Genomic DNA, 27,025 nt, shown 5'->3' on the forward strand with positions numbered 1-27,025 from the left:
AAAGGAATCAAAGTTAACAGCCTTTTTCATCTCCTGCCCTTTGTACTTTTGGATTGGATCAATTATCAATCTATGCATGCAGCTATTACTCTTGACCCTCCTGTCATTGAAGTGATTTCTTTTGGGCTTCTGTAGTTTGTATTGCTTTCTAAGATATTATTTTGAATGTACAAACAAGACATTTAGGTGCAACATCAGTTCCACTCCAGAAAGTGACAATCTGTCTGCAATTCCTAAATTAAGCTGATCATGTATAATCAAGGATGAGGCTATTTTTGCCTAGATTGTCGATGTTTCAGAGGATCTGAGATGCTGGGTAATTACTGTTGAAGGTATTTAAATGGTTGCAGTATTTAAAATCCAATATACAGATAGTCCATGGCATAAAGATTAGGAGAAAATGTGAAAAACCAGGTCATTCTCTCTATGCCTTTCTCATGGGAAGACTGACACGTAATGGCAATTGGCATATGAAGGATGTCATCCTGAGCAGTCCTTGGACTGGGAGAGGGAGCACAGGCAGTGGGTGCAAGGAACATATGCTCCTTTGCAGAACGCTGTCTGCATTTGCTCGTGTCTACATACAAATAGGCATTCCAAACGCAGTGTCAGGATAACGCCATGGAATTGTTGTCAGCCAGCAAACGACAGTGTAAACCAGCAGAGGAAAATGTATGCTTCTCTGGATGCTGGAATACAACTTTCATCAGCCCTAGCCAGTTTAGCCCAAGGTGAGAGACAACAGGAATTGCTGTCCAACAGTATCTGGAGGTTTACAAATTTCCCAGTGGTGTAAGGCTAGAGTAGGGAAATCTGTGGTGCTCCATACTGGTTGGGGCTGGTGGGAGTGACAATCCAGAAGGCCTAACAGGCCACCAGTTCTCCACCCCACTATAAGAACGTGTGTGCTTTGGAAACTTGTTGAGAAAGAGTCCATCAGAAAGAGGGATTTCTGCCTTATTACAATCTTATTGTGGAAGGACCCTATTAATTATACTGTGATCCAAAAGATGGTGTGAGGGCTGAGCATTCACAGCAGGGCTTTTGATCATCCCAGAACTGAAACTAGTTGCCTGATAAACACAGCAGTGCAGAAATATAATGCACTTTTGACAAAACTTAAGGAGCTGCAATCAGAAAAGAAACCATGGGATCTGAGGTTCTTTTAACAAGGAGGCTCTTTGCACATCAGCGAATCTGCAGTAACACACTTCAATTTAACCACCGTGCCCTCGAAAAGGCAAGACGCAGAGGCATTTACCTCTTCCATATCGGTTTCCAGTGTTTTCACTTCTTGGCCTTTCGTCTCAAGCTGTTCAGTTAACAGGGAGAGTCGCCTGATTAGTTCCACAATAGAGTTCTCACTGCCATCTCTGCTGATGTTCCCAAAATAGGACATCAGCTTCTTCATGGTTGGGTCATCACATCTGTTGGCAGAAAGACTTCTATGACTCCGCTGTGAGACCCTGTAGTCTGATGATGTTAAGAGATCACAGTCTTCATAGCACAATGCAACATGTGGACTGGGTACTCCAAGAAACAAAACACATTTCTAAACACTATCAGGTAAAATATACAAGATACATGATTGGTCTGCATAAGAAAGGAATAAAATATGTCCTTTACTACTTTATAACTTGTGGATTCTTGCTGACTTGGCATCATGTGAAATAAGTACTTATTTCATATAGCTAAAGGCGTGGCATTGAGAACTAATGATGAATTATATGTTTCTAAAAGGAGTTCCTCCCCTAGGATAAGGCCACCAATTCTTAAATTTTGTTTGCAACTCCAGAAAGTTATGCATACAAATGACAGAGCATCATGCATGCAGCTTGAGCTATTAGTTTCTACAGCAGTCATTCATTCGTACGGCTAACAAGCAAGCCCCTTTCAAAGTTTAGCGTCAGCTTGCTCTTTGTGAATGACAGCCAAAGAAACTGTAAAGATTCCCAGGCTTGGATGCAAGTTTTCTCCTAATATGCTGTTATGCTCTCTAAGATTATAGTGTTTGCCATTTCTCACTGGCACTGAATCAGAATGGTTGCACTTACCATCCAAATCCTATATGTGCCGGAGAAGACAGAATGGAAATTTTGCATCCCTTGCACCTCCCTGAATCAGGTCAATTTAATTAACATATGTTCTACGACCACAGGGGGTAAGTATTGGTGTATTAATGCCATTTAGATTCCACATGACCGAATCACATTTTCTTATTCAAAAGTTGCTGTTCCTGTACATTTTCCCTAAATCACAGAAATATGTCTGACAAATATGTATATATCTCTTACTGAGACATACCCATTATTGCAACAAGGAAGTTTGGCAAGGAACTTCTTCACTTCAGCCACCTGGAATTGCTGGTCTCCTGTCCATTTCTCTTCTTCTTCATCCGATGCAGCCTGGCCTTCCACAGAACGAAACATCTGATCTTCCACTGGAAACAGAAAAACTCTTTAGGTATTAGTTTAAAGCAATGATATCCCACCTTTTATGGGAAACCTAACATGACTTAGCAGGATCCACTGTAACACCTTCTGCAAGCAGCATTTGTTTTAAATAAGATTTGTTTTAGGAAAGATCAAGTGTCAATAGAATAATTTTAGGAGTAATTTGTTAAAATTCTACATTATACATTACAAGAGTAGTGCTGCTTTCCCAAAAGGTTGCTTTTTGCCACTTTAAAAATCACTTCAATTTCCAATTCTAGTCTCTGTGCTCCACCCACGGGATGCCAGGTCCTGGAGTGAAGAGAAGAGAAAGGGTGGCAAAGGAAGGTGGGGCAAATGGAAGGCGTGTATATGTATAGGCTGCAGTGATATGTATGTACACTGGGAGTGCCTTCAGGCAGATGGCGCCTAGCATCCCACTTAAAAGGCTTTCTGAAGATTTTCCATCTTTTGATCCTTACCTGACTTTCTGTGGAAAGGAACAAAAGGAAAAACTTGTGGGAAAATGCAGGAAGGTTACAAGTGGAAGCCAAGGACATCTAGACTGAGTCTGAAATAACTGAGAGGTGAGCTCCCTCATCTCCTATGGCAGGATCCTGATCAGAGGGCCTACACTTACTCTAAAGCAAACCTTTAAAAAAACATAGTGAGAACTGCAGCTTGGCTGGAGGCAGGTGACAGCAATACCTGGAGACCAGGTAGGCTTCATGGAAAAGGTGGATTTGGGGAAGTCACATCAAAAGACGTGAAATGGGATATAAACAAAAAAGTGATATGATCAGAGCACCAGAGGCAAATGCTCTGCCAGCAGATTACTGAGAGAGGCAACAGGTCTACAATGAGATGCACAAAGCGGTATATGCAGGTGATAATCAGGACGCTGCTAACCAAAAGGCACGGATAGCAGTGTTTTGAGGCTTATATGCAGAAAGGAGCAACAACTTGCAGTATTAGGTAAAGTTGCTCTTTCCCATTCTAGCTTTGTGGGTAGAGTCACAAATGGGAGAAAACTAGGCAGAGAGCTTTAGATAATTGTCTGCTTTCTAGACATGGATTTTCTCACAGACTGGGCTTGGAAGAGTGCTGCTGGCCATTACTCACACATTCATTGCAAGTAGCTGTTTTGCAACTTGAGGTGCCAGATTTTTCCGTTAATCACCGTATGTGTCACTAGGGAAATAAAACACAGCCTTCTGCTTAGAGATGAAACTCTGCCACATATGCTAAAAGGATAATTTCCATCAGCCATCTCCTCTATCACCGGTATTTAGTATTTTGTTGAGCAAAATGAAGCTTCTGGTATAACTTGTCTGTTTAGCCTTTTCTGTTTCTTATGCTTTGTTTGTAATCAGACAGATACACAAAATATGTGTTTATGTTGAGGGTATATTTCTACAGGTCAAGTTCAGAAACTGGGTCACTCCATCTGTTGCCTTTTCACCCAGAAGGTGGTGGTGGTGAACGTGTAAAATAGAGTTTGTTAGTGGTTCTGTTCTTTAAAAGGTTATTCTACTTTCAGAAATGCCAAGCAGACACAGACTTCCATGGCTCTTCTGTGCACGCCCTCTGGATGTTGGGCAAATGGCTATGGGACAAAAGGACTTCTTGTGGTGGTGCCCAAATGGCAGGACTTCCTGCTTTTCGGCTCCCTTAAATTTGTATGCCTCTTTTCTATATTAATGTACCCCAAGTGGCTCACAGCACAAGAACAACAACACAACAGCAATAATACAAATCAAGATATTATTGCAATAAACAGTTTAATACAAATTCATTTCAAATATAAATATAAACCAAAACAAAATGTTCGTTTCAAATAATACCAGCATCATAATAAGATAGGTGACAGCAATTATTAAACTGCAGTATCAGTTGATATTATTTATCAATCATGCATAAACCAGAATCAAATATGCTAAACATTCAGGTGCAATCAGGTATTAATAAATAATGCTCTAGCAAACAGTTCCTCAAAAGTGCCAAGCGCAGGAAACAGAGAACAGATGGGATCTTACAGCCTCCAGCAGGCAACGTCTCACAAGCCCCACCTGATTCCAGTGCAGTTCTTAAAGTCTCCAGCTCAAGAGAGACCGAGGCATCTGTGCCGATGGTCAGTCTCTTTTCAGGCCCTGGATATCTGCACATACTTGCCTTCCAGCTTATTGTTACCTTTGACTTGACAAGGGAATTCCTTTCTATTGCTTCCTTCCTTAATAGCTTTTAACGATATCACTTCAACAACTCTAATTGGCTGTTTTTATCTGGGTTACACTTTCCTACTACCTTGTTTGCTATTCTTACTTTTTTGTTTTTATGGCTGTTGTAATTTGTGTTGTACTTCAGCAATTTATGGGGTCAGCATGAGGCCTTCTGGGGAAAGACAGGGTATTAAAAAATTAGTATGTGGTAGGCCAGGAATGGGGAACGTGCACCTAAAGTTCCCAGTATTCTTGACCTTGAGCCATGCTGGCTGGAGCTGATGGGCCCATCATCATCTGACAAGCAACAGGTTCCACAGCTTTGCTGCGAGAAACGAGAAACGTTTAGCTATTGCTACAATCCTCTAATACTTTCCTGGAATTAAGCCCCATTGAACACAATAGTCCTTCTTCTGGATAGCTATATAAAGGATTACACTGCATTATTTTAAGTCTGGGGGTGCACTCATCTTTATCTGTCAGCCTTCTGCTAGGTATTCTGAGATTGGGGAGATAACACAAGGTTTTGCCCACAAAGGCCTCCAAGTAGGGTTTTCAAGATCTTTCACACATGCTTTGGCTCAAAGGGTGTGAAGCATGTCGAGCAGTCTTCAGTCTACCCAGCAGGGGGCACTGTTGTAAAACAGAAAATAAGGAAAGAGCCCAACAGATCTGATTACAAGCTTAGCAAGATACTAACTTACATTGGCAGGAGCATTTTCCTCCTCTTCTCCAATAACAAAAGGGAAAAAAACACTTCTCTCAGATTATACATGACTCAGTATTACTATTTCTGGCTTTTAGTTCTGCCATTCACCAAAGAGTTGTTTACTTATTTCTCTTTACGTGCAACGGTCTTGAAGCACAGTTGCCACACAGCATTTATCTTAAACACATATATATCACACCTTAAATTTAACCTTCCAGCTGCAAACATCTCCTTCAATATGAATAATCACTGTCATTGCTAAGTAATTCTTAAACTAGCAGTGTTTCTGTTTGCAGGAATTACAACTGCTGAATGGAGTAAGTCCAGGATGTAGTGGACGAATTCACACAGCAGGACTGGGTCCTCCCTTTTGCTCCTTCCAAGCAGGTATCCCAGGGGATGCTGGGAGGAGGAACAAGCCTTCTCTCTCCAATAACCATGATCTTGCGCTGATTTCAGCTTCCCGTGGCTCTCAGAGTGGCTCCCCTTAGTGCAAACGGGCTTTGCATCCTGAAGGGCCACGTGCTCCATTTCCTGCCTTACCGACACAATATACAGAGACTACCTTCTGCCCCCTCACAGCTGGCAGCCCCCTCCATGTTGCCCCAGACAAGCTGGAGGTTGGCTGTATTGACTTCCCAGCAAGAGCTCTGTCTGCATTACAGGGACAAGAAAGGGCTTTAAAAATATGCTTTGCTCATGTAGTGCAAGCACAGCTCAGACCCAGAAGCACTACCGGGAGGATGGAGGAATGGATGCTCCTGCATCCTGCTGCCTCTAGAGCAGGAGGCAGAGAAGCCCAGGAGAGGTGCCCTTGCATACAGAGCAGCAATGCCAAGCAGAGTGGCAGCTCCCGGGCAGGAGCTGGGAGGAGGCAGGGTGCCCAACCTGCTTCATGGCACAGCCTCAAGCCTGGGACAGCCCTGCCATGCAGATGGATGGCTCTTGCCCCCTGCCTCAGGGGTCTAGCCCCAGGCAGGAGGAAGGAGGAGGAGGCAGGAGGGGCTAATGCATCTGGTCATGCTGCCTCAAAGGATGGGGCATCACTGTGAGGCAATTCCCCATTCGTGGCTGAAGTAGTCAGTTCTTCGGCTGCCAAGAAGGATGGCCAGGATCCACAGCTACTTGCCAAGGGCAGGAGTAAGGAGAAAGGAGTCCAGGCCATTCCTGGTGGCGCCTTCTATATTTCTCAGGCAGCTGGCAAGGAGGGCTGTTTTTGGGCTGTGGCAGGCAGGGCAAGCTCCTGACAATAGCCCCCCATGCCACTTGGGCACTTTGGAAAAGGCTGTTGGTGGGGTTCACTCAGCAGCCATCTGCCAAGAGCGGCAAGGGATCTGCTTGCTGGCTGTTACAGTTCACCCACATTGGGTCATGTTGTTGGGGTTCAGACAAGATGACAATCCACTGTGGGTGACAGTAGCCCTTGAACATCCCATCAGTTCTCAGGGTGGGCTGCTGGAGGGGGCGCATGTACCCAGAGTAAGCCAGGCTTTGTTCATACAACATGACAAGCCACCTAAGATAAGAAATGATGGTGGGTTGTCATCATGTCATGTCCTCTCTCTCTCTCGCTCTCTCATTCTCTCTCTCCTGACTCTCCCTTTTAGTTTTGCTGATGGATGCTAGCAGGTGTAGCTGCTAGCAGATTTAGACTCCAAGCCTTAAACCTGACCCATGCTGTAAATAAAGGAAACATAAGGTAAAGATTACTCTTATTTGAAATGTCCAGGAACCATGTGAAGGTGCATGGACAGAAGAGTGTTTATCTAATTTCATTTTCATCTCTGCTCATGATACTATGAAACAGAATTCTGTCACTATCGTTTTTGGCAGAAACGTTCTGCTTTTTAAAAGAAAAAAAAATGAGTTTAAGAGGTTTTATTTTTATTTTCTGCTACTTAGGTTAAAGCAATTTCTAAATTAATGTAAAGAAAGAATGCGAGAGAGGATATAAAGTTGCTTTATCCCAGAGGCATGGAGCAGGGATCATAAAATTGCTGAGAGGAAATCCCAGGACTTTGATCTTTTTCCCACAGTTGAGTAGGAAAGTTATTCCAGGGAATAACTGGAATAACTTTCCAGGGCAGAGAACAGGCCCATCTCTTGCTCATTACAGACTGTTTGGAGAGATTCACCTGATTCTGAGGAAAAAGGCAGAGAGCAGGAATTCACTGATTCAAGGTTACCTAGTGAGGTTTCTCAAACCAAGCATGAGAATCTGCCTGCTTTGGAGGGAGCTGAAGGTTTTTCACAGTGGAAAAGGAAGCTGATGCAAGATTTGGTTTTGCATCTGGTAAGGAGGTGATGGGAGACACTCATGGCACAATCACAGGTTTCATCTTGAATTTGATAAACAGAAGGAAGAGAGGGAAAGGACCAGCTTATGACACCATGAGTTAGGTGTGCAACTCATAGTCTCACATAAGACATTTAAACCTACAGAAACATTTACAAATTTACTCCTTTGTTCACATAATTCCCTCCAAACCATTTTTAAGCAGCAAAAGGGACACAAGAGGGAAAATACCGCAGTAACAACCATCCTTTAGCCCCAGGCTGAGAAACATGTACAGTCAATGCCTGAGCCTGCTGTTTAAATTCAGGTCATGCTGCACAACTGTTGTCTTTATCATAATTTAATGGTTATGAAAGGTGTAAGGTCCTTGTGCACGTGATCGGTCATTCTTTCTGCAGTTCACATTGCAGGCACTCGTATGTTTGGGTCCGATCTGCAAGCACTTCTCTGTTTGGGGAGGGTTGTTGTGTTTCTTTGTGACAAAAGGGTTCCATCCAGGAACTGTGTCTGTGTGTGCTTTTCTAGCTCCACTCTGGAAAAATACTAACCAGATATAGACTTGGTGAACATGCAGGCATGAGTTGGAATTCACTCTGCCTTGAATGAAATCCTATCAGTAAGTACACAGAGACCACTGTGTTTATGGCAGCGGTTGATGCCGAATGTGATAAATCTTTTAAAACCATTTCAAAGATAGAAATCGAGGAGAAGGAGAGGGGATTTTCCAATTGGAAAATTACTGTAAAGTGTTTTCTTGAAGCAGACACTGCCTGAAGTTCATTACCAGTATCTGAACACTTAAACACTAACAATCCAGAGGTAAGCTACCAAATGGTCCCAATTAATTCTGTCTGAAAGGCACTTCTGCCAGGGCTTAGAAAGACAGTGCAAATGAAACAGTCATCTGTGGAACTGGTGAGTACCTTGGGGCAGCAACCTCCGCAGCAGATTGTCAAATATATCCAGTGTTTTCCCCCTTACAAAATGGCTGCTCAGAAAATGGGTCGATTTGCCTGGTGATGCTCCATCACCGTCCAGAAGCCTCCCTCGGGAGACACAGTTTGTGAGGCATTCATCCTTTAGATCTTCTCCAACTGAGCACCTTCTGCTTGTGGGGCTGAGAATTATAGGACATTTTTCTGTCTAAGCTTAGTATTGTGCCCTTTGATCATACCTGATAAACTGAAATTATAAAAAAGTTTGAAATATTTTCAAGAAAATGTAGGGAGTTTGTGGATGCTTGTTGGGCAGTGCCAGTAATGCACTTGTGGTTTTATTGAAAATCATCACCCTTGATATTTAGAGGGTTTCCCACCTTAAAATGTAAGAATTGAGTGACTCTGCCATATTTACAGACTGTCCATACCATTTTCGGATATTCCTGCACCACCGGTCGGTGAATGTCTGTCTTGCTGTACAGCCGATAAGGTATATTGTCCATCTACTGCTGAACTTGCCTTCTGGTCTGTGTTGGCTGGAGAAGAAAGATGGAGTTTCAAGACCCCTGTCCTAGAAAATACAGATAAGCCAACAGAATAAATAAAATTGAGAGTAAATAAATAAAATTTACTCTTACATCTAAAAAATATTTTAAATAAAATTAAATTAAATTAAACCGGAGGTTTTTAAATAAATTTTATATTGTTACTTATTTATGTATTTTGTTTCTGTTGTGAGCTGCCTCGAGGCTTCGTTGCGATGGGGGAAGCATAAAAATGTTTTAAATAAATAAATAAAATAAAAATAAATGAGTTGGGGGTCAGTATAAAACAGGGCTGGGCAATGTAAGGCCTACAGGCTGTATGCAGCCCCTCTTCTGGGTCTTACTTTATTTAAAAGAAAATCCACTAGGAAAAACCCACATTTGCTGTGGGAATTTGATGGCCTATTACTATGGAGGCTCAAATCAGACCAATTTAGCCTTTGTTTTTTTAATTCCTTCCCTTTCCACAATGTTGATCCCGGATAGCCCACCAAGCCACCATGATGTAATAATTACCTTCTCTTGTTGTTCAACAATTTGTTTGTCTACTCTTTATATCGAAGTGAACAGACTAGCAATTCAGAAATGCAATCCAACAAATGTCAACCTGTGTGTGTTGGCAAACCAACATTGTTGTTTACTTAACTTGACTTAAAGGAGGATAACGTTTCATTTTTCAAACTATGTATTTTCTATTTACCTAACAAAGTAAGAAGTTACATTCTCAGGTTCTAGCAAATCAAATACTAAATACTAATATCACATGATAAAATCTAGGCAGCTTGAGTCCACCTTTTAAAATAACTAGGTTGAGCAGGCCCACTCAGGCTCACCTTGAAATGCGTAATGACCTGAGAACCAGGGGCCCAATTTTATTATTTCTTATTGTCAGCTCTAGTACAGGGACTGGAGACGAATGCTAACAATTCAAGAGAGCACCTAGGATACCCTTAAGAGAGCCAGGCCCCATGAGGACCCCCACCCCAACCTCAGTAGTTATTGGCATATGGTTTTTGATGCCTTTTCTTATATTTATATTTAACAACAGCCCCTCACAGTAGAACTTATGCTTTCTTGATCAAGAGAAAGAGAGTGAATTGCATTACACAAAGGAGTACGTATGAATTGCTCCAAAGGCATGGTAAGATGCCCACTCGGAAACCACACATTCAGGTGTGCAACCTTCTCAGACAAGCATTGCCTGCATTGCCATCAAATGCGCAAAAACTAGTGTCTCCCACCCCACAAAGGACATTTTTCTGAGTTCAATGTCTGAATCAAGCCATTGTAAAGGACCTGGCCTACCATGTCTTGGCATACTCCAGATCTGGCAATGGGTGGGTGAGGGGCATCTTTCCACCTCCAAACTCCCACTCTATATGTGTGTGTGTTGTGGGGGGGGGGGATTGTTTGCTCTTAACAAACAGCCTTAGCTTTCTGCTCTTCATGAGAAATTGTCCAAGGTGAAAACACCAAAGATCCCCTTGAAACTGCTCCCCTTTGCAAATCTGGGCTAGGCTCTTTTTTTCATTAGTATTCATAAAACATCTGATAAATGCTGAAGAAGCGTGAATAAGCAGCATGTTTATATGGAGCAAAGATCTGAGAGAAGGGCGCTCCGAGGAAGCCTGGGAAGTGTGTGTGTGCCATCCAGCGCAGCAAGGTTTCCATAGAGACAGTCAAGCAGGCCACACTAATTTTAAGGCTTTTGTGTTGAAGATAATGACAAGCTTGAAAGAGGTAAAATCTGGAAGCAGGGAGACTGCATAAGTGCTGGGGCTCAAAGTAGTGTCTGTGACTAACTGACTTTTAATTAAGCCCATTCTCACTATCAGTGAAATGTTTAACAAATCAAGGCAGCTGCCTCATAAGCAAAAATTGGAACTGGCTTGAATTGTTAGTCTGACTGGTCAGAAAAAATATGTTACTCTGCATGCATATGTGTTTACAGAGGGTTGGCCTTGAGGCCACCACTGCAACTCTGCTTCCAGCACCTATTAATCAGAGTGAGGCGAACTCTCAATACAACCGTTCAGTTTTTTATTATTGTCAACACACCCTGCTTACAGACCTAGAAGATATCTGGCTCCGTATGCTCAGAGACACAGGACTGAACCAGATGAGTCTTTGGTTTGATCTACTCAAGGATAGGTCATAAATAAAGCCGCAACTAATCTGAATTTAATTTTGCAACTAATCTGAATTTAATTTCAGTGATGCTCCAATGATAATTTTTCCCAACAGTCACATCTAAGAATATCTGTTCAGCCCTTTTCTAAACAGAAAACTGCTATAGTAAGCAATTACTCATTAACTAGTTCTGCTTAACCCTGGCCAGTTTCAAAAATTTTCTAAGTTCATTTCATAATGAAGCTTGACGGGTGCTTGTGTGTGGTCTTCCGAGTTTTCTTCCTTTCCCAAAGACCTTTCATACAAGAGAGAGTGGATGAATGTGCCTTCTACAGATCAGCCACAACTGGTGGAAACATTCCTCAAGGAGGATTACTGGATGACTCATTCCATCCCCTCAACATCACATTAATGTTGCACCCTTGTGATTTCCTTAGGTCATTGCTTTCCACTTTCCAACTCTAGAAGCAGTCATTTAAGAGAGAGAGACTAACATGGGATTATTTTAGCAGCAAATCAAATGCAGACCTCTTGGGCCTAATGGGTTTATTTAAACTGACTGGACCTGTTGGAATTATATTGACTGCTACAGTAATAACACTCTGAGGCATAGCTTGTGCTTTTTAAAAGCGTTTATCTTGAACAGAATTGACCTTACTGATTTCAGCTTTCTGCTGTAACAGAATAATTTTTATATAATCTACAGAGGCCTCTAGCATGCACATATGCCACAAGGTATGATCCCCATCCATGGATTATCATGTTGCACACAACTCACAGTACAATCCCATGCCTCCTAAAAGTAAGGCCCAATGAGTTCAGTGAGCCTTACAGCCAAGTAAATAGGCTTAGTATTGGAGCCTTAATATCCTATTCTTTCAAAGGTTCTCATCTGAAAAAAAGCATTAAAAAAAAACCAAAGATGACAATTTCTCTCTTCTTATATTAGCATTCTAAACGAGACTCTAGTGGAGGAGACACATTTTCTCATTGTTATTAATTTTAGTTCTATATTGCTCTATAGCCAAAGCTATGATACTACATTACAGATGCACCCAGTTTCCCAGTTCAGAAAGTCCGAGTTAAGAACATCTCTACTTACGAAGAAGCAAACCCAGAAGTCCCGCCTCATCTTTAATGCACCAGGCAGCAAGGAGAGGAAGGAAAAAGGAAGGAAGAGAAGAATGGAATGGAATGGAGGAAGGGAAAGGGGAGGATGAGGGAAAAAGCAGAACTAGAACAGCAAAGTCAGAACTAGAAAGCAACTCCATGCTCCAGCAGCACAATGAAGTTCTGATTCTCCAGCACCAGGTCCATCCTATCCAACCCAGTTCCAACTCCATTATCATCCAGTTAAGGTTAGGTTTAATGTTAGCTCAAGAAGTGTTAACCTTTAATAATCGTTTTACTCTTTTTTTAAATCTTTCTATCTAAACTGTTTTAAGAATTGTACTGTATTTACAAACATGCATAAAGCTTCTCTCTCTTCAGTACCCATAGTTACTTTGTTATTCCTGAATTATTATCATTATTTAAATGTTGTATCGTGTTTAACATATTTAACTGTATATGTACATGTTTCTTAAGTGCTTTATATGCTCTTTATGTATGTGATCTAACTTATATGCAAATTCAAATTAAAGATGATCTCAGGAATGGAACTTGTTCTGGATGTCCTAATGATCAACATTAGCCAAACAATATTGAGGATTATTCAGGACTTGGGGTCAAACTAGACATGATATTAAGGCATGGAATTAACAGGTACTTGTAAGAAGCTCTGTGTGGGGACAGAAGAGCAGGATGAGGGCCATGGTAGTTTGGGAAAAGTAATTTAATCTTTCTCTTCCACTGCAGCACAGACACCCCCCTGCCATTCGCATCAAGTTAGCTTCCATCAGCATCTTTGGGAAGCAGGGGAGGAGGGCAATTTTTGTCAGGGAAATAGGATTAAATACCTTCCCATACCCCATGGTCTCAAATTTTACTCATTCATTTTGTAATGGCCATTGGCTACAAACACTAAATTTGCCTAACTGACAGACTGTCCATCATAGCAGGGTCAAACAAAACTGGAGAACACCCAATGGGATAAAATAAAAGTTGAAAAAGTATGTGGTTTTATTCCAAGGAGTCCTCTTTTTTCCCAGAGATCTCTGCAGGCATATCTAGAAATACTGAGGAAGACCCGTACATAATTGTTGTTAGTCACAAAGTTGTGTCCGACCCATCACGACCCCATGGACAACATTCCTCCAGGCCTTCCTGTCCTCCACCATCCCCCAGAGTCCACTTAAGCTCACACCGACTGCTTCAGTGACTCCATCTAGCCACCTCATCCTCTGCCGTCCCCTTCTATTCAGGGCCAAAACATGTATGTCTACTCACTGGTATAAAGCAACTATTTTTTGCCAATGTCCTGAGCCTTTGTCTCTCAATTCCAATACCTTTACTGGCAGGCATTTATACTGGGGAATCTACACTAAGCATTTTTACTGGCACAGTGATACCTAGCAGATCCCCTCATTGTTCTTCATCAGCACATTAACTGCTTGCAATTCACGTTGAGGTGTAGCCTGGCCCTCTTAATCAGACTCCAACAGCTCACGCATGCTTTAGGACACAACCCTATGCATGTTTAGACAGAAAAAAGTTAGAAAAAAGCATGGCTGGATGGGGCCTGTAGGACATTTTTTCTGTCTAAAGAAGCACAGCATTGTACCCTTAATGATGACAAGACTCTTTTCTAGTCCCAGAGGACCAGCCTAAATGAACTCATACCCCCAAAGCTCCCTCCTCCCTTGCCATTATCCTTCCCTCCTGACAGGCCTTTGCAGACACAAGCTGCTAGGAAAGCATGTGCTGAAGGCAGATGATGCTGACCTGGGACTGGTCAACAAGAGAAACCTCTAGGGGTGTACCCTTGCATCCCATCATGCAAGCACTGTTGTTCCTCTTTCAGGTACATTCTGACTTTGTTGCACTCCTGTTCAGTTTCCCTCTAACTGCAGTAAGTTGGCAACCAGGAATACATTTCTACTGGGCAGTCCTTAACTCAAAATATAAACAATGAGACAGAATTTTATTTTCTTTTGAGAGTTGTGTAGTGCTAGGGAGTTGGAAATTCAAGAGGCATAATATATGAATAACATCTGAAAGGACCTCTTTCCTCATAGACAGTCAATTTGCTTGACAAGCTTGGGAGAAGCTGATGAGATAGTTACCTGTCACAGCTTATCAAGCCTTACTAAAGCAAGAATAGCTAAATAAATCTAAGAGAAACTGAAACATAAAGAGAGCAGGGAAAAGCAGTTTACCTGCGGACAATTCCCATTCTGATTCCATCATGCATGTCAAAAACAAAAGCCCCCCCACCCCAAAAAATGCATTGTCTCCTTCCATAGCTTAATCACTATTACATATATTATGATCAGAAAAGCTCAGAATTCAGGTATCTTAGGCAAGCCTTGCTAGACTGCCCCTGCTGCTTGGAGATACTGGGAGCTGTAGTCAAACACAACTGGTGGGTACTATATTGGGAAAGGCTGTCTTGGATAACATCAGCCTTAAAACATTTTCTTACCTGCAGCCTAGAGAGCAAATGAGACCAGGAGCAACTTGATGTGCATTCACTGTACTTGTTACGGTTTTATTGTTTTAATTCTACATTGTAAGCCATCCTGAGATGCCGAGGCATGTGGTAATGGCATATAAAAGTATTAATGAATAAATAAATACTCTGAATAGGATTTTTTTTTTTTTTTTGGTGAGCCCTTTGGGTTACCTTGTTGCATGGGATTGTATGGCTCTGCTTCTTTAACTGTACTGATGGTAATTGGGCTTTGTCTGTAGTGGGATTATAGCTATATCTTATTGATATTATTCATTGTATTATGCATTATATTGTATATGTATTGATATTGTGTATTGCATTATTTATTATATTATTGTAGTAAGGCTTGATTTTGTATCACTTACACTTAAATATTGCATTGCTTGATTGTATTGCTCTAATGTATTATTGTATTTTTATGGAATGCAGTGGTACCTCGGCTCACAAACGTAATCCATTTGAGGACTCTGGTAGTGACCCAAATTGGTCGTAAGCAAAGTTGAATTTCTCCATAAGGTTCAATGTAAATAAGGTTCTTCCATTCTGTATTTTTTTAATCAGAAGAATGGGAAGCAAAGTGACAAAGAGCAAAAAAGACAGTGGCCATCTCCGCCCCAACACAGGCACAAGAGCGGCCATCTGCCTGCCCCCACAGCACGACTTCAATTGCGCCCGTCATCCCTGACTGGGCCCGTCCTCACTAGGTTTAGTGTTAGAAAAATAAGGTGTCCTGCCATGATTTTGATGGTTGGAATGTGTTTAGAATGAGAAGAAACGATGAGCCATGCAGAAAAAGCTACTCAAGGAAGGCTTTTTTGAAATCGCCCTTTTTGCAATGGAACTTAACCCCTATATTAGGGTTAGGGTGTGAACCAGAGTAGGGTTAGGGTTGGGGTTGGAAAAACGGGGTGTCCTGGCATGATTTGGATGGTTGGAATGTGTTTAGAATGGACAGATATGATGTGCAGTGCAGAAAAAGCTACTCAATTAGCGCTTTTTCAAAATCACCCTTTTCAATGGATCTTTACACCTACCGTATTTTTCGCTCTATAAGACGCACCTGACCATAAGACGCACCTAGTTTTTAGAGGAGGGATCCATGGAAAGCTTCCTGATAATCACAGGCACATTCCCCATCACTTCCCCATGGGCTTCATTAAAAGACGGGATGCCATTTGAAAACACACACCGTCCTGTGCTTAACAGCTTTCACCTGCGCCGGAGGAGGGGGGTGGAGCAGGGTGCTCTGAGCACGTGCTGGCCAGGTGGTGCCACGTGGTGCAGCTGGGCCGGCAGCGTGCCAGCGGTGGTCTTCCGGGTGGCACAGCGGCAGCAGGTCTTCCCGGGCGGTGCGGGTGAGCAGTCCGTCTCTCCGTGCAGCCAGCGGGTAAAAGCCCGTGGCTCCTCCTCCTCCGCACCGCTCCCCCTGAGCGGCACAGCTCTCACCTGCACCAGAGGGAGGAGGCGAAGCAGGGCACGCCGAGCGCGTGCCAGCCAGGTGGTGCCACGTGGTGCAGGCGGGCCGGCAGCGTACCGGGCGTCGGGCACACAGACATTTGCTCTATAAGATGCACAGACATTTCCCCTTACTTTTGAGGGGGAAAAAAGTGCGTCTTATAGACTGAAAAATATGGTAAATTAAGTGTGCACCAGGGTATGGTTAGGGTTGGAAAAACGAGGTGTCATGGCATTGCTTGATGCTTGGAGTGTGTTTTGAATGGGAAGAGATAAGCTGTGCAGAAAAAGCTACTCAAGGGAGGCTTTTTCAAAATCACCCTTGTCAATGGATCTTTACCCCTATATTAGGGTTAGGGTGTGAACCAGGGTAGGGTTAGGGTTGGAAAAACGGGGTGCCCTGGCATGATTTGGATGGTTGGAATATGTTTAGAATCGGTAGAGATGATGAGCAGTGCAGAAAAAGCTACTCTAGGAATTCTTTTTCAAAATCACTCTCTTTTCAATGGAAGTTTACCCCTTAATTAAGGTTATGGGTGTGCACCACGGTAGGGTTAGGGTTAGAAAAACGAGGTGTCAAAGCTTTGTTTTGATGGTTGGAACGTTTTTAGAATGGGCAGAAAGGATGAGGAGTGCAGAAAAAGCTACTCAAGGGGGGCTTTTTCAAAAACGCCCTTTTCAATGGAAGTTTACACCTGCATTAGGCTTAGGGGTGTGCATCAGAGTAGGGTTAGAGTTGGAAAAACACGGTGCCCTGGCATGATTTTGATGTTTGGAACGTGTTTAGAATGGGCAGAAATGATAAGCTGTGCAGAAAAAGGAACTCAATGAGGGCTTTTTCAAAATCACCCTTTTCAATAGAACTTTACCACTGCATTAGCATTTGGAGTGTGTACCAGGATAGGGTTAGGGTTGGAAAAATGAGGTGTCCTGGCATGATTTTGATGGTCGGACCATGTTTAGATTGGGCACAAATGATTAGTTGTGCAGAAAAACGAACTCAATGAAGGCTTTTTCAAAATCACCCTTTTCAATGGATCTTTAGCCCTATATTAGGGTTAGGGGTGTAAACCAGGGTAGGGTTAGGGTTGGAAAAACGAGGTGTCTTGGCATGATTGATACGGTTGGAATGTTTTTAGAATGGGCAGAGATGATCTGTACAGAGAAAGTTACTCAAGGAAGGCTTTTTCAAAATCACTCTCTTTTCAATGGAACTTTCACCCTATATTAGCTTTAGGGGTGTGCACCAGGGTTACAAAAATGTGGTGTCCTGGTATCATTTTGATGGTTGGCAAGTGGGCAGAAATTATCAGCTGTGCAGAGAAAGCTACACAAGGAAGACTTTTTTAAATTCGACCCTTTCAATGGTATTTTACCGCTATATTAGGGTTAGGGGAATGCACCAGGGTAGGGTTAGGCCAGTGGTGGTGAACCAATGGTACACATGCCGCAGTGAGTATGCAGAGACCTCTCTCATCAGGCAAACCAAGTCACCCCAGCATCTTCCCAGCAGCCGGGCATCGAATAACAGGGCACATAGGGGCCATGCGCTTGGTCGTGATGTAGTAGTGGTCCCAGGCGATGACGTGAGAAGCCACGACTCATTAGCTGAGACTCTTCTCAGCTTTCTTATGACCGGTCAGTGCATGCCAAGGATGTGTGTGTGTGTGTGTGTGTGTGTGCTTGGATTGGCTGTGAGGTGTTTTCTTCTAAAACCTCAATTTATTGCAGTGTTGGTGCCTTGCAATAAATAAATAGGCTTTGGGTTGCAGTTTGGACACTTGGTCTCTAAAAGGTTCGCCATCCCTGATCTAGAGGGACATAAGTAATTATGGCTATTTTTAATTTGGAGCAGTTCTGATGAAAGAACCACATGCATTTTGTTTGCTTCTATTTTTCCATGTCAAAATATAGCTCAGCAAAGGGACATTTACACCCAAATTTGCTGATCATCCAGTCCAACACCAAACCCAGTTATGCACCTAGTATGGACATTCAGCAGTTGTTTTGGCCAACATGTTTCACTGGCAAACAGTTACATTTTGCAAAATCTATACCAAGCTTACAGACCATCCCCAAGTTAGGAACAATTCATATTTATGAACAAACTGCCTTAAAGCCTATTAATTTAAAAAATACTGCAGGAAATCACTATAAAGAAAGGAAATGAAAGGGGAGAGAGGAAAGGCCACAGCATTGATTCTCCACGGCATTGACCAAAAGCATTGACATTGTCCTGATGTGCGTATGCCCAAAATACACAGCAGGGGAAGGTTTTATGTTAAAGGATTTATTCTCGAGAATAACCAGCTCCCAACGAATCATTCCAGATGGCACACCTGAGCAGTCCTCAGTTGGCCCTTTAATGATACATTGATCATTAAAGGGTTACACATACCACAGTTAACAGGTTTCAACAGGTTACAGAATTAAAAAAGTACAAGGCGTGATCCTTCCCACTTGCATTCCAAAGACGATGCTCTAAAGGAGGGAGGAGAATGGGGTGCTATTACACAGAAGAGAAGGAGGATGGTGTGAATTGTCCTTTGTTTGAGCTGCTGTTATCAGTCAAGTACCAGCTAGTTTTCTCTGGACTGGTGCCTGGTCAGTGTCAGCTACATTTCAAGGATGCACACAAGCTAATTTCCAGAAAACAGAGGTTTTTCTCAGACCTGGTTATGTGTCAGAGATTGCATGAGTCAACCAATGAAAGTTCTACCTTTTGATTTATGCATCAATAGAGAAACAGAAAGTGAAAGAGGAGAGAGGGAGGACTCCAGGCATGCCTTCCTGTCCTGCCCATCTGCAGAGGGAAATCTCTCTGGCATTTACTTGCTGCAAAGAGGAGATGTGGGTGAGCTTGGGCAGTGGGGTGCTAGAGATATTTGTGGCTTTTCCACTTTCATGGGGGTCCCGTGTCCCTAACTCCCACAAATGTGGAGTGCCAAGTATAAGTGATCCAACTTACATACCAATTTGACTTAAAGACCAATTTCTGTTTTCTCAGGAACAGAACTTGTTTGTAATCTGGGGACTGCCTGTACTTTGCAGCAACTTCAACAGGCAGATTTTGCTATCTGTTGCCTGCATTATGGAACTGCTCTTCACTGTGCTGAAGAAACCCTGAGTTTCAACAAGAGGAGCAGACCAGCTGTTCAAAGCTCCTTAGTGGCCAGGGGTCAAGTATGCCAGCCATATCTTTGGGTACAGAAACATGTGGCTCAAGATGATGAGTGGATTTCTGGATATTGCGTGGAACTGGGAGATATTGCGGAAAAGGCAACTCATCCTGTTTTCCTCCCTTGTTCATCTGACAAACATTAACAGAAAAGGGTTTGCAGACAGCAAGAGAAAAGGCAGAGCCGGGAATATGGGTGCTAATCAGGCAAGGATGTTATCATGCAATCACCTGAACATGTTCACTGAATTTTATGGGAGCTCCAAATGACATCATTTCTATTTGTAATCCTCCAAAGTACAATTTTTATTTCCACAATAAAATCTATTAAGAAGAAAAAAGAGAGGGAACAGCTGGGTAATGTCTTTTGAGTAGGTAGCACTTGGAGTTTTTGTTCAGAAGCACTCCATAAGTCAAGAGCATGTTGGGGTTTGAAATCTTCCTGAAAACTTTTCTGGGGATCTGATATGGGACAATTTATTGTTTGTAAAAAAAAAAAAAAAAAAGTGCTACTCTGTATGCTTTCCACCCAAGGTCTAAGCATAATTTTTCCATCCTACTACAAAATTGTGACACAGACCTTTCTTACATATATACTACAACAATCCTTTCTCATATGTACAATTTCATCATGAAAGAAATGTTTCCATTTTAGTCATTATATTACAAGTTATTCAATTGCTGAAATCTCACTATGCATTTGGGTATTTCTAGAATGCCCTCCCCCACATACACCCCTCTTCTTTTGGCTATTTTTGTTTAAAATAGCATACAGCATGAATAAAAGTCTAACAAAGTTTGCTATCTATTTTGTAACACTTTGGTTGGTCATAGCAAATCTGTTATTTTGCAGATGTTTTTAATTGCAACGGACCACACAGCTCCAAACATTCATTCTTGTTTGTATGTGTGTTCCTTTTAAAGTTTCATTTTTCTGATCTTTTTCATGAGTTCTCTGTCCAAAGTCCATGTCTCTCACAAGGTCACACAAAATAGACAAAACAGTGGGGTACCCTAAGCTCCCCTGTTCCGTAGTAGACTGCCAAAAGTTCTGATGTGCTAGCTTGCTGAAAATTCTTTCAGTTTCTCTCACAGCCACTGATGGTATGCTCAAACTTCATCACTGGAAATTAGATGCAGGTTTAAAATTTTCATTTAAAAAGATAAATGTAGACTTGAAGATTGCTCTTTCAGAATCCCTAATTCTCAAGGGGAACTCTCAGATCCATAGCATACTTGTGAACTAAGCATTTATTCATACAAATTTTGTGCCTGTAAATGCTACCAGCTGTTCAGCAGCCTGATTATTATGGTATCCTGGAATTGGTAGTTCTTGAGACAGCATGTCACATATGGAAGCATGGATCCCTAGCTTTCCAATTAGAAGTCACAGGTAGCAACATTTTTCAGCCCACTGGCTAGCTTCCATTTTCAATGGGCTATTTGAGGACATATACCAGTGATGAGTGAAAAGGCCTAAGCTAAAGCTGGTGGGTCTGTAAAATACATCTGTGTCCACCATTCCATTGTAACCAATTTATATTAGCAAGCATGTCCACTGAGAAACTTGTATGAGTGATATGTCAACTCACACATAGGTAGGACAAACCTCTGTAGAACTACTCAAAAATCACTGAGCTGTACTTTCAAATAGTAACCCATATACCAGGTCTCTGTATGCCTACTTGTAAATCAGTATGAGCAGCATGTCTACTCAGAAGTAAACAGTGCAAGCTTCAAGAAAGAATTTTTCAACAGTAGATAGTTAATCCCAGACTGTCCGCATACTGCAGCAGCTATTTGAATTGCTTTTCCAATATAAATCGTAACATGTTCCAAGCAATTAATGTAAGTGATTGTAAAAGCAGGTTGCTTACCTGTAACTGATGTTCTTCGAGTGGCCATCTGTGCAGTCACACATATGGGTGCTGCGCCTGCGCAGTGCCTAGGCCGGAAAGATTGAAAGCTAACGGTTTTGGCGGGAAAAACTCCGCTCCCCCTCCCCTCGGTAGTATATATAGAGTGGAGTGTCTGCCATTTTCTCCAGTCGTTGGAGATCGTATGTTCGCCACCCCAAGGAAGAAGGTGGCATAACAACCTAGCATGTACCGACACATTTCCTTTCAGTATCAATGTTACAAGTATGAAGTACCGAAGCAGTATTATACGGTACCGACAATGAAACTACTCACCGACACCGAGCGGGGCCGGTGGGTGGGTTGTGTGATTGCACAGATGGCCACTCGAAGAACATCAGTTACAGGAAAGCAACCTGCTTTTTTTCGTTGTGGCCTCTGTGCATCACACATATGGGTGAATAGCAAGCTTACCAGAAACGGTGGCAGGAGGTGTCGCTACAGAAGGATGGCAGAAAGAACAGCCCTCCCGAATGAGCAGTCTCGTCTGGCACGCACATCAAGGCAATAGTTCTTCGCGAAAGTACAAGGCGTAGCCCAAGTTGCTGCCTTACAGACATCCTGGATCGGGACACCCGCAGCGAACGCGGAGGAAGCTGAGACCGCTCTAGTGGAACAGCCCCTTGGAACAACAGGTAAGTCCAGCTTTGAGAGTTGGTACGCTAACGAAATGGTTTGAACAATCCATTTTGACAGCCTCTGAGACGAAACAGGAGATCCTTGGTCTCGCTCAGAATACTTTACAAAAAGTTTATTGGAACGTTGAACAGATTCCGTGCGCGATCTATAAAAAGCCAGGCATCGTCTAACATCTAAGGTGTGCAAGGACCTCTTGACCGGGTTCGACGGTGACGGGAAAAAGGCAGGCAACACAATTTCTTGGTTCAGGTGAAACAGTGTGACAACTTTAGGCAAAAAAGTAGGGTCCATCCGCAGGACCACCTTTTCCTTATGGAAGTTTAAATAGGGTGGATTGATTCGAAGAGCAGAAAGTTCACTGGCTCTACGAGTTGAAGTAACTGCAACTAAAAAAGCCGTTTTCCATGAAACAAGGCGTAAATCGACAGTGGCTAACAGTTCGAACGGTGGTTTTGTAAGCGCCTGTAGGACAACTGAGAGACTCCACGTCGGCATAAATAGCCGAATAGACGGGTGTAGATTCTGCAGACCTTTAAGAAATTTCCTAATAAGCGGCTGTGAAAACACCGACAGCCCTTGTACTACACCACGATAATGTGAAACTGCAGCTGCGTAAACCTTAACTGAGGAGGGTTTCAGTCCTGAATGATGCAGGTGCAGCAAAAACTGAAGAATGTTCTCAACCGACGCCGTAAGCAGGTTAAACAAGCTAGATACCGCGAATGATGAAAAACAATGCCATTTCGCTGTGTAGGACTTTTGGGTGGATGGTCTTAGTGCAGACTCGAGAATCCTTACAACCTCCGGATCCAAAGAACTCGGACCCGACAATATTCCCATCGGTACCGAATCAGTGAGGGGGTCTGACCAACCATGAGTTGAGGTACCTAGTGATCTATTAGATCCCTGTTCCAAAACAGTCCCTTGAGTCAATGAATCCTCCACACAGCGAGGTTCAATGATGACAGGTCTGGGTGACAGAAGGCCCCATTTTGTTGGGTTAACAAATCTTGTGTGAGTGGAAGGTGAAGGAAATTGCCTTTCAAGATCTGAAGGAGAGTGGAGAACCATGCCTGATGAGGCCACCATGGTGCTATAAGTATTCCCGTGGCATTGTCGTGCACGATCGAGACGACTTTGGTCAGCAGAGGAATAGGTGGGAATGCGTAGAACCTGAATTTTGTCCATGTAATCATAAGGGCATCGCCCATCGATCCCGGTCCTATTCCCGCTCTGCAGCAGAACCTTTTGCACACCTTGTTTCTGTTGGTGGCAAAGAGATCTATGTCCGAATGTCCCCACAGTTGGGACAATTGGGTGCAAACTTGCTAGTTTAGTTCCCATTCGTGGGTGATCGACATGTGTCTGCTCAAGGAGTCTGCCTCTTCTTGTCGGTCCCGACCAGATGGACCACCAAAAGGGTTATGCCTCTCAGGATACACCACTCTCAGATGTCCATGGACAGGCGGGCCAGGGCAGTGGATATTGTGCCTCCCTGCTTGTTGATATAGAATACCACCACTATGCTGTCTGATGTGAGCTGTATCACCCGTTGGTGAAGAACAGTTTCGAAGGACCGTAGTGCTTTGAAGATCGCTAACAGCTCGAGGTAATTTATATGGCTCAGCGATTCCTGGTGGTTCCACATGCCTTGGGATCGAAGCCCTGCGCATACCGCGCCCCACCCGACCAACAAAGCGTCGGTGTATAGAGTCCTCATCGGGTGAGGGGTAATGAACGGGATCCCCACATTCAGATTGGGTGCGGATACCCACCAAGTCAATGTCTGTAAAACAACGTGGGGTACACGAAGAAGTTTGTTAGGTGAATCTCTTTGTGGACGAAAGTTCTTGTTGAACCAGAGTTGAAGTGGACGAAACTTCAGCCTGGCATGTGGGACAATGGTGACTGTGGCTGCCATATGACCCAAAAGTCTTTGTATGGAAAGCGCTGTGACTACGCGGTCTCGTCGAATTGGAGAGATGCAGGCACGGAGGCTGTCCTGACGAGCTTGGGGGAGGAATGCCCTCGCCACCATAGAATCGAGACGAGCTCCAATGAAGTCTATCACCTGTATAGGAATAAGGGATGATTTTTCACTGTTAATGCAAAGTCCAAGGTTGTCCAATAATGTACAAACAGCATGAACAGCTGACAGTAGGGTTTCACGGGTCTGTGACACTATAAGCCAGTCATCCAGGTAAGGGTAGACTTGGATGCCGGGAAGTTGAAGATGAGCACAGACCGGAGCCATACATTTCGTGAAGACCCTCGGAGCTGTGGCCAAGCCAAACGGAAGGACTCGTAAATGTCAGTTCCGATGGTGAAACACAGAAGACGCCTATGACTTTGGTGAATCAAAATATGGAAATAGGCATCCTCGGAACTGGAAACCCGTCGAATCACTCCCTTCTGAAGCAGCTGTCGCACGTCGGTCACTAACACCAGGGAGCGTGGTGTAAATCGAATCGGGCTCAACAGAGGAACGGTATCGAATTCTATTCTGTATCCAAGCTGAATAATTGACAGGACCCACCGATCAGATGTAATGGACTCCCAAATGGGGAGTTGGCCTTGCAGCCGTTCCCCAAAAGGGAGGGGGAAGGGTGGGTATGGAGGTGGAGGAGAGGTTCGCACGTCCCATCAGTGTTGACACTTCTCAGTATCAAAACATCGACGATTTTGTGGAAAACGCTGATGAGGTTGTTGCCTTCTGTGTTGTGGCCTCTGTTGGTACTGTCGCTGCGGCGGCTGATAGCAGTATGATGGGCGTGTCCATGATTTATTTATTTATTTTTTATTTATTAAAACATTTTTATGCCGCCCCATTCGCCGAAGCCTCGGGGCGGCTTACAACAATAAATAAAAGTAATTATAATATAAATTACAATAAATATAAACATTAAAAATCCAAAAAATACAATATAAAATAAGCCGCCCTGGCCAGATAAGATCAAATAATACTAACAGTTAAAATGCAGCTTAAATAAAAAGGTCTTCGCCTGGCGCCGAAAAGCAAATAACGACGGCGCCAGGCGGACCTCTCTGGGGAGCACATTCCATAACTTAGGCGCCACCGCAGAGAAAGCCCTCCTCTGAGTACCTACCCTCCTAATTTCTTTCACGGAGGGTTCCCGGAGAAGGGCCTCTCCCGCTGATCTCAAGGGGCGGCTGGGCATATATGGATGTAAGCGCTCCTTCAGGTAACCAGGACCCAAGCCGTTTAGGGCTTTATAGGTCATTACCAACACCTTGAATTGGGCCCGGACTTCAATGGGAAGCCAGTGAAGCTGACGGAGAACTGGAGTCATGTGACCATAACGCCCAGTCCCTGTCAGCAGCCTGGCAGCTCTATTTTGAACCAACTGAAGTGTCCGGACCGTCTTCAAGGGTAGCCCCACGTAGAGCGCGTTACAGAAGTCAAGGCGGGAAGTCACCAGTGCATGTGTCACTGTCACCAGGCAGTCGTACTCCAGGTAGGGGCGCAGCTGATGAATCAGCTGAAGCTGGAAGAAAGCGCTCCTCGCCGTTGCTGTTACCTGAGCTTCCAGTGAAAGCTCCGGGTCGAGGAGCACTCCCAGGCTGATCACTTACATTTGTTTTGTCCGGGCAGTTCCATGCGTCTGGCCGTCATCCGGGATTCATGGATTGACTTTAACTTGTGATCGGTGCAGGAGTGAAAAAGCCCGGAGCCATCAAAAGGCATTTCCTCTATTCGCCGCTTCATTTCATCAGGGAAGTTGCAGTTTCGCAACCATGCATGCCTTCTCAGTGAGACAGCCCCCACAAGCGCTCTCGAGTCCGTATCCACATGGTGGCATGCTGTGGATAACTGTTGAATGGCGACTTGCATCCCCTCTTTAATGAAGGTTCTGGCAAGGTCCCTTTGCTGCTCAGGCAGGGGAGCGATGATATTATTCAGCCTCTGCATAATAAAGAATTGATACCTAGTGAGGGTGGCTTCATAGCTGGACATCTGAAGCCCGAGTCCTGCAGCCGCATAGACCCTGCGCGCCAGGGTATCAATCTTGTGCCCCGCCTTATCTCTGGGGGTGGTATGGCCTCTAACTTCCCTGCCCTGAGATGATTCGACCACCACAGAGTTTGGCTTAGGGTGGTGAAGCAGGAAGGGGATGTCGCTCTGTCGGACCCAATACATGGACTCGTATCTTCTCACCGTAGGTTGAGTTTGAGAAGGCAAGTCCCAGGGTTGCGTCACCGCCTGCCGCAGAGTTGTAATAAGCGGCAAGACGATTGCTGGTGATTGTTCTCCCCAGACAATGTCGTAGAACTTGTCGGTGCTCGGATCTGGCTGATGTTGCGCCTCGATCTCGAGCGACCAAACAAGTCTAGACATAAGCTCCCCGAATGAAATGTGGGGTTCTTCAGGTGATGACGGGCCTTGCGATGTAATCATGCTGTCTGGGGAGGTAGAGTCGGCACCCGAATCTGAGTTGGGTCCAGGATGGTATGGTTCCAATGAGGAGGTCCCTGGAGAAGTGGGACGGTCGGGTTCTACATGCCAGGAAGTAGACAGCAGATCCTCATGAACAGAGGGCGAAGAGCGATCCCGTGGGTGAGGGCGAAATCCAACAGAATGGTAGTCCTCCCAACCCCTTGGGTAGTCATAGTAGGGTCGGAACCATCCTTCTTCGGGTCTGAGGTGGTGGTGATGGAGATCGGTCTCTAGCTCTCGCTGTAGGCATAGGAGTCGGGGACCGGGCCCTCGGAGGAGAATCCTGAATCTCCCCATCGGACATCGATTCACGATGCTGCTCTTTGGGCAGTGGAATAGGCATGCCCTGTTGAGGAGCAGAGTGCATTGGTGACCCCGGAGGAGTAACCTGCATCGCCACCTGAAGCATCGGTACCGATAGCGTTGGTACCGAAGCTGCCGTTGGGATCGATGGGGCTGTCGAACCCGAATCCCGATGCCTCTTCTTATGAGGCGGTTT

General features: G+C 43.9%; 1 protein-coding gene across 1 annotated transcript in view; it reads right to left on the bottom strand.

Moving 5' to 3' along the window:
- EFCC1 (EF-hand and coiled-coil domain containing 1) overlaps nucleotides 1-27,025 on the bottom strand; it is a 105,457-nt gene that overhangs the window by 32,743 nt on the left and 45,689 nt on the right. Inside the window, exons 4-6 of the mRNA XM_044451510.1 lie at nucleotides 9,023-9,165; nucleotides 2,305-2,440; nucleotides 1,262-1,427 (exon numbers count right to left, since the gene is read on the bottom strand). Of these exons, the coding sequence (XP_044307445.1) occupies nucleotides 1,262-1,427; nucleotides 2,305-2,440; nucleotides 9,023-9,165 (445 nt within the window). The remainder of the gene's footprint in view (nucleotides 1-1,261; nucleotides 1,428-2,304; nucleotides 2,441-9,022; nucleotides 9,166-27,025) is intronic.

This window comes from Varanus komodoensis, unplaced genomic scaffold (assembly GCF_004798865.1).
Source record: "Varanus komodoensis strain SLA01 unplaced genomic scaffold, ASM479886v1 scaffold6_2, whole genome shotgun sequence".
Taxonomy (NCBI): domain Eukaryota; kingdom Metazoa; phylum Chordata; class Lepidosauria; order Squamata; family Varanidae; genus Varanus; species Varanus komodoensis.